At 41.0% G+C, this 8,677-nt stretch overlaps 1 protein-coding gene across 2 annotated transcripts in view; it reads right to left on the bottom strand.

Annotated features, from left to right (window-relative positions):
• Positions 1-4,751: 4,751 nt before the first annotated feature.
• Positions 4,752-8,677, bottom strand: part of fbxo36b (F-box protein 36b) — a 5,816-nt gene continuing 1,890 nt past the window's right edge. The window contains exons 2-5 of one of the 2 annotated variants that reach the window (XM_050032893.1): positions 6,671-6,779; positions 6,284-6,480; positions 5,082-6,020; positions 4,752-4,983 (exon numbers count right to left, since the gene is read on the bottom strand). In XM_050032893.1, coding sequence (XP_049888850.1) covers positions 5,505-6,020; positions 6,284-6,480; positions 6,671-6,779 — 822 coding nt within the window. In that variant the 3' untranslated portion in view covers positions 4,752-4,983; positions 5,082-5,504. The remainder of the gene's footprint in view (positions 4,984-5,081; positions 6,021-6,283; positions 6,481-6,670; positions 6,780-8,677) is intronic. The other variant, XM_050032894.1, reaches the window with a different exon arrangement.

The raw sequence follows: 8,677 nt of genomic DNA, 5'->3' as shown, positions 1-8,677 counted from the left end.
TGACCTAATTAGTAAATGGACTTGCACCTACATAGCACCTTTCTAGTCTTCCAACTACTCAAAGCGCTTTTACACTACTTGTCACTTTCACCCATTAACACACTAATTGCCCAGGCTACCGTACTAGGTGTCACCTGCTACTCAGTTAAACATTCACACACGGAGTAATCCAAAATGCTATTTTACACATCACCGAATTGAGTGATTTCACAATAAGCCACTGTGTAACAGATATGTGAATTAGAGTTATTGAAGAGTACTGCATTTATTCTTTAATTATTTTTCAAAAAGATTATTTACTATATGAGAGCTATATATACAAAAGGACGTTAAAAGCATTGACAAACCATATGTAGTAGATCATTTATGTTATTTCTTTTGAGAACTGGGCAGGCAACAAAATATCTTTTTTCTTCTCACTGCTGCTTTTTGGTCACGTATGTTTCAGATTGTAGCATATATTTAGCATTATATTTGTTTTTTAATTTTTTAGCATTATTTTTAACAGTAAAATGTTGTGTTGGAATTGTATAATGTGTGAAGTGTAAAAAATAATGAAATAAATAATGACATGAAATTAGTAACATTAGGTGCTCAGTGGGATGTAGTAGGTGACATTACAAGTAACTGATGCAGTGCTCAGTGGTTACATGACCACACTAACTAGTTTCCCCACCGTCTACCTACCAAGTATAGGTAATCTGCTTCTTTCAGCAACTGAACTGCATAAAACTGACTTAAGAATACCATAAAAACTTCAAGTTGATAATGTTCTTTTTCACTGGTGCTGTTAAAATCAAGAGTTAACACAGACTTGGAAGTTCAGATCAATGGTGGCACCAGAGCTTCTTTCTACAAGTCAGTTTATAAAAAGCCTAAGGAATTAACCTCAGTCATGTGACAGAAGTGAGGTTAAACTAAGAACCAGTGATACACCTGATACCTAACAGTGATACTACACTACACACAGGAGAGGAAAGCCAAAAGATTCCAGGCAAACAGGTATGTTTCTGATTGAGCTTGAACATACATTAGCTTTCTACATCAATGTGTAGTCTCATCGTATCACAAGTCTGATATTAGACTGCATAAATATATACATATACTGTATTGTACTGTATACACTATATACATTAAGTTAACATTGGCATTTCACCGTTGCAGCTCTGCACTAAATCAGACAAGTGGTCTTAGCTTTTGAAACAAAACCCTTTCTTTCCTTTGTTTGTGTTGGTAGTAACCCTACACTACAGCTACGGTGGTGTAGGCTAATTCAGTACAATAAACCTCAGATAATATTAGCTCATCCTTTCTCAAATGGTCTCAAGCTGTCAGCGCCCCGCACAAGATCAAGGGCTTTGCTTGCCATCAGTGAGCTCCGAGCTCAAGACCTTTTGACTTCAATACCAGGAAGACACCAACACCTAGCGACCGGTGTGGAAGTGGAAATTAAAAAAAAAAAACACAGCAATCAATGAAATTAGATCATTATTGGTTGGATTTGCCCCAGAAGGAAAAAAATACTGACAGGTTACATTAAGAAAGGACAAACTATATTGTAACTTCCATTATTTGACTAATATTCCACCAAATTACAATACAAGATTTAATTGGGGGGGGGTTTCGAGGAGAGAGGCACCTTGCCATTTAGAGACGTGCCATATTAAATATGTCAAATGTCAGTCATGTTGTAAATGGATCACAGTGCTAGTAAAGCACTTAAGCCTCCTGAGTGGATGAAAAGAGGTCATAGGCTTCATCTTTTACCAGGTCAGGGAAAGCCAAGGGTGCTACGGTGAGAGCTCACACGTCACTCTGTGGGTTTTCCTGTTTCCTCAATGGAGGATCCCAGCTGAGCCGTGTAACTGTCATTGAAGGCCCATCAAAAATTAATGGTCATTCAAGAAACGTGTTTGGCACCAGCCTTACTGTTGTAAAATGAAATATGTGATTAAGTGATATGGTGGCAACAAGGGAGATTGAGAGAGTTATTGAGAAATTGAGCAGAAGCACATACTGTACAGACATGAGAGGCATTTCAGTGACTCTTCTTTTCCACTCTTGACCCTTTCTGGTTTGGACGCTTGCTTTTTAAAGCAGCCTGCTGCTCTAACCTTGGGAGGATTAGCCTGGCCTGAGGAGGGAGTAAAGGTTAAGATGGGCAGAGCATACTCATCCTATCCTCCACATGGTTCACTACATGGTCTTTACATGGTCTGGCTCCATCCTCTTATGGCCTCTCTCAAGCTTTCCAGAAAAAGAGGCAATGGATGAAGAGTATTCCCAGCAGAGCAGGAAGGTGGGAATACAATAAACAGGGATTTTTCTAGCAGTGCTTATCAATGAAGTGCACAGAACCAACCAAAACAGGTGTGTGAGGTACCCACACAACTGCAGTGTCTCTCAAGGTTCCTGTTCTCTCTTAATCAGTATCAAGAGAGGTATGTGGTTATGTCATTTTAAACGAGGTTAAGGAGGAAAGGAAATAAATGTAAATACAAAAAAACAGCATGAAAAGACACAGTAGTTGGATGCAAAGACACTACAAGCAAGAACATTAATATCCTACTGTGCAGTAGCAATACATTTTCTTCAAGCAGCAAACTCTGGGGCAGAAAAATTAAGCCAACGCTAAATGCCAAAAACTGCAGTTCCCTGAATGGCCACTTGAGGCTGGCTCCAAAAGCGAGTCAATCCCCATAGACCCTCCTGTTGAAATGCTCAGCTTCACAGCAGAAATAAACAGCCTGGTACACAAGACTGTGTTGATCACTATAGCTTTTGTCTTCAGTCATGATAACCGTTTTATTCATTTTATTAAGGCTTTAATTTGATTAGCATTTAAAGTTATGCATAAATAAGGGTGGGGCCGCTTTGAGTGACATGCTGTCTGCGAGGAGTCACCACAGTCTATATGTCAGATTCAACCCCCTCCTCCACAGCTCCAGCATCTCGTCCATATATATTGTCACCTCTGGCACCGAAAATCGAAGGCAACGACCAAAATGCCAAACTCAAGGCTTCAAAACGGGGGTCCACAAACCAGTGAGTGACATCACAGAGGCTACGTCCAATATTTTTACACAGTCTATGATTTCCTACAGATCTGAAAATATAGGACACAGGCCAAAAACAGAATGTGGGACCTCCATCTTTTTGTCTTATTCATGCAAGATGAAGGGTTTTAATTGGTTGTAGAGCTCAAGGGCTGCTGCAGGTGTGTAAGCAGAATTTGAATTTAGGGTTAGCCTCTCTGCAGCTGTACAAAGGGAGAGGAAGCAGCCAGATATGGAGTTACTTCCCAGATAAAAAGGTCTCATTGGTGTGCCAGCTTCTATTAGAGAGGGAGACTGACTGACTGTTGATTGCTCATTACAGCGAAGCAGGTCAGGCGTGAAGGACAGCTCGGCCTGGTGGCTTCACGGTGACACTGGAAGACTTCGACCCTTATTCTACAAAGGACTAGAGTAGCTAGAGGGGTGTGATTTGAGCGACTCGCCTCCCTGATCTGACACTCAGTGGTGAGTGAGTCAAAGGTCAGTGATTGCCTTTGTAGCTCTGTCATCAGATCTGAGGTCATATGCTCTAGACCCTCAAGGAAATGAGCTCACCTACAGATAACCATCTGGCAGTGAGCAGGATCAGATAGCAGGTGAGGTTCCTACATAGAGCAGCAACCAAACATGTGGAGAGAGATACCTCATTAAGAGGGCATTGTCCATAAATTCAACCATCATGTCACAAAAATTTGGCAAAGATTTGTGGACTTTGACTCAGGTGGGATCTTGTTCAAAACTTTGTGTAACGTCCCTCCAGACTCAGTAGGGAGGTGCAGACATGCCAGAAAAGTCAGTGACTAAAGTAGTTGCAGATATGGAAGCTTGGGTATGGAAAGAGGAAGTTGACTTCTAGGTGGCCTTATCAAAGATTCATCCTCCTGGCAGAGCCTAGCTATTTTAAAAAAGAGTGGTGAACTGCTCCCCATAGCTGGGGATATTATTCAGAGGTTGTAGAAGTACTTTGAGGACATGAGACTTTGAGACATGCTCTCTGGACACAAGGCAGAACTGAGAGAATCATGGGAGTTGCCAACACAGACTACATACAATCACAATTAGTTTAAAGAGATACAGTAGAGGCCAGGAGCACAGGTGGCCGCCACTCACATCTGCCTAATCCCTGCTCACACTGTCTCAAGCTCACAGTTTTCTGCTTATCAACATTGAAGCTTTAGACACAAGTACAGTAAAAAGTCCCAGTTAATTATTGGATATTTCTGGGAAAACTGTCTGAATCCAGTTTTGGTTATGTCTTTAATCAATGCTTTTCAAGCATTTAAAAATTTGCCCTCTAATGTAACACTCTGTTTTCAATGTAACAGAAAATTCAAATCAAGAACAGAAAATTGTCACTTCAATGCAGCATATTTGCTAACACAAGCAAAGCAAGACACAGGCAGGCAGAGGAGAGGACACTGATGATGTCAATATGAGCTGAGCACAGGATGGACCATGAACACTAGCAGCTTGTGCCCCCTAGGGGACAGTTTTTTTCTGTTTGCACAGACATTATGTATCTTTTGTCTGAATCCAGATCATGAGGTAATTGTAACAGACCTGACAGTATGCAAGGTGATAGATATCACATTTCTGCATTTTAATTTTTTTGGCATATTTTCTTTTTTTTCTGCCTTGGAGACACCTTTTTGTGCCAGTTCAGAACACTGTGTTTATCTGAACTTCATATTGTTTCAGTTTAAACAATTAAAAACCGAAGAGTAGCTTTTTCTGTGTTGAAAGTGCTACTCCTCTACTAAAAGATGAATGAGCTTGGGTACCTGGTAAGGATGACAGAAACCTCCCTTCTGCAGTGTTGTGGGCACTGGTTGACAGAAGGGAGCAACATCTTGTGACTCGACTCATAACATGTCGCAATCTCTCAGGAGCTGGCGCAGGTCCTCCTTGTTAAGAATGCAAAACTGACCTGGTTCAAAAATGGAAATATGTATAAGTAAAAGGGTCAGAGTTAATAATAACAAAACAAAGCATGCATTATCTCATAAATACTTCACCATTACTTACCATGTTTGTGTCCCTTAAGTACAGCTGAGTCTCATTGTTAAGTGGCCAGTAGTTACTGACTCAGAATTAGTTCATGAATGGTGCCACGGTCAGCACGACTGCATATTGTTTATTAAATGTATATTAAATCTGCAACTTACAATATTTTAAAATATGTCTGAATGATTAATCTGATCTACAATGTCCTGTTTGTATTTTTGTTGTTGTTATTAAGGTGTGCTTAGTCAGAAAAGTCATGGCACAATCAACATACAAATAAAAACATCCCCAAATATCCTAAGATATTTTAGAATTATCAACAAAGGTAAAAAAAAAAAAAAAAAAAAAAAATAGATTTGACATTCTTCAAACTCCTTGCAGGCTGAGGAGTGTGTATAAATGGCATATCGATACAACATTAAGCCTGAAACACAGGCACAAGGGTTAATTCAGTGTCTTGTCTGGCTCTGCAAAGAAGTCTCCTCTACTACTGCCCACTGCATCGTCCTGCACCGGTGATGCCACAGCACACTTCTTCCTGTCCTCGATCACTTGGCAAGGTACAAGCACGCTGGAATCAGTGCCAGCCTGTGGTTCAGGGTTAGGGTCAGGGTCAACATCACAGGAAGAGCTAGTGTCAAAGCCAGCAACAGGATCAATGCCAAGGCTTAGATGGGGGATAATGCCATGGTGAGATTCCTCCTCAGAACCGGATGTCTGGTCTGTCTCTGAGCTTTCATCAGGAGATACTTCAATCTTTGCACATGGCTCAGAGACCTGTCTTTCTTGTTGCTCCTTGGTCTTCAGCCTCCTGCGGCTGATCAGCTTCTGCAGCTGCAGCTTGCTGGTGAAAAACATGCTGCGCCAGCCCACCTCAAGCGCCAGAGATGCTTCCTCTGCTGATACTGTGCAGCAGCGCTGCCGCACTGCCTGCTCCCAAAACTCCTGTGAGCCACACAGCTGAGGAGCAGAAGTGGTAAGTATAATAAATTTAACAATAAGGGCTGATTTTGTTGCACTGATATAATGTCCAATCAATTAAAACAATGTATGAATAGAATATTACTTTAGATTTAATCACTGATTATGTATAATGATGTGTTCACATAAGAGCAGATAAAATGTACAATGGTGAAATCTTTCAATAATAGAGTTAATGTTTCTTATCGCTGGATACAGTTTATCTTTCGCAGCATCTCTCTTTGTGTGTCTCTGGAACTCACCTGCCTGAACCTGCGTGACGTCCGTCCAAGCTGACCCACATCCTCTAGTTCCAGATAATTTATTATCCACATAAGTATTGAGTCAGACAGGCGCTCTAGATAGTCATAATGGCCTTGGCACAAAGCCTTGGTGTACTGCAAGATTCCACGACCAAAAACCATACTGATCTCACCTGGGAAGAAGCCCATTATTGTACCTGTCATCCATATTGAAACAATCAATTTGCTTTCACATACAATATTCACAAGACTCTATATGAAAATAAAGGGATAAACACCCACAGTACTGTATAATGCATTGCTCACTGGCATGTGAGCAAGGATGTAGAAGCATGATGACCAGCAGCATGCAATATGTGCTCACAGTCCTAAATATTAAGTACTTACACTGCAGCCAAGCATCATCCAACAAGTCCTGGTGAGACTCCTTCACCTCCCCAGGCCTGGAGTTCCTGTCTACAGCTCTCGGAGATATCTTCCACCATCTCCATATCACCTGGTAATGGCCATTCAAAGGATCACTTGTGTTAGATATTTTACCAGCAAGCTAAGGAAACTCATAGCTTTCTTTTTTGGTGCATTTTTGTTAAACTAACTAACTAACTTAAGCATGAAACTGTCTAGTGCAGACATCCTCCACAGTGACGAATGAGTTATGACTCTTGTGTACACTGAACAAAAATGTAAACGCAGCACTTTTGTTTTTGCTCTCATTTTTTGCAAGTTTAAGTTACAGATCTAATACTTTTTATGCACTCAATAGATAAATGTCTCTCAAATTTTGATCGCAAGTGTATTAAAATCCATGTTACTGAGCACTTCTTTTCCAAGATACTGCATTTACCCTACAGATGTGGCATATCAAGAAGCTGATTAAACAGCATGATTACTACATGGCTGTGCCTTGTGATGGTAACAATGAAAGGCCACTCTAAAACTTGCAATCTGTGGCTGTCCAGCTCAGTTGCATTGGTGTGTGGGTATCTCCTCTGCCATCCTTTCTTGTCTATTGTACCGACATACCCAAGACAGACCTTTTTGTTGCCCCAAGTAGGCGCAGTTTCACAGTAGCCCTAAGAGATTCATTTGGCAGTTCATCCAAACTGCGTCACAACTGCAGACCATGTTGAACCACACCAGCTCAGGACCTCCACATCAAACATCTTCACCTGCAAGATCACCCGAGACCAGCCATCTAAACAGCTGATGCAACAATTTGTTTACACAGCCAAAGAATATCTGCACAAACTGCCAGAAACCTTCTCAGGGAAGCTCATCTGCATGCTCATCTTCCTCACCTAGCTGCTGTTCATTTTTGTAACCAACTTGTGTGGTTGTGAGGACAATTGGATGCACCTCCAAATTCAGGGAAACAACATCGGAGATGTCTTATGGTAGTAAAATGAACCTTCAATTTACAGACAACAACTCTGGTGGACATTCCTGCAGGCTGCATGCCAATGGCACGCTCCCAGTGATCTGGCACAGGACAACTGAGCTTCTCAAACCATACTGTCCAGTAAGGCCCCTCAGGTCTGCTAGTCTGGGTCTTTTAACTGTTCCACAGTCCAGGGTAAAGACAAAGGGTGACTGAGCCTTTTCAGTTCATGCTCCTCCTTTGGAGCAGCCTCCCACTGAACATCAGATCTCTTCAAGTCTCATCTGAAAACTTACTTTTACAGATTGGCCTCTCCTGAAAGTTGATATGACTTACTGTGTGTATGGGAGTGTATGTATGTATGTATGCAACCATGTGTATATGAATGCATGCTTACAAGTATGTAAGTGTTGAAGTTAGTGTAGGCATATGTATATGCTTATGTTTTATTGTCACTTTTGTATTTTCTTCATCTTTAAGTGCTCTACAAATTAGGTTATAATTGTGCTGTGTGATCAAACTGCACATTTTAGAGTGGCCTTTCATTTCATCCACCTGTGTGGTAATGATGCTGTTTAATCAGCATCTTGATATGCCACACCTGTCAGGTGGGTGGATTATCTTGGGAAAGTGCTCACTAACACGGATTTTAACAAATTTGTGATCAAAATTTGAGAGATATACATCTATTGAGTGTATTCACAAACAGTTAACACCACACTGATTTAGCTAGGCTGACGCTACATTAGTTGAGCGCTTGTGGAAATCAACCAAGCTTCATGTACATCGTCTTTATTTTAAAGAACTGTTAGCTGAATTCATTTCTGTTGTTAGGGTGGCCAGAGCCTCTTATTTTAAAAATCTCATCATCTCCAACACAGAGCCTCTTATTTTAAAAATCTCATCATCTCCAACAAGAGAAATCCCAGGGTCATTTTTGACATTATAAGTAGCATTACTGGTGCGCAACTGCCTGCTCTACCTGTGTCCTCTGATGAGGACTGTAGCAATTTTTT

The sequence above is a fragment of the Epinephelus moara genome, chromosome 21 (genome assembly GCF_006386435.1).
Source record: "Epinephelus moara isolate mb chromosome 21, YSFRI_EMoa_1.0, whole genome shotgun sequence".
Lineage (NCBI taxonomy): Eukaryota > Metazoa > Chordata > Actinopteri > Perciformes > Serranidae > Epinephelus > Epinephelus moara.
This window is presented reverse-complemented; position numbering and strand designations above follow the sequence as displayed.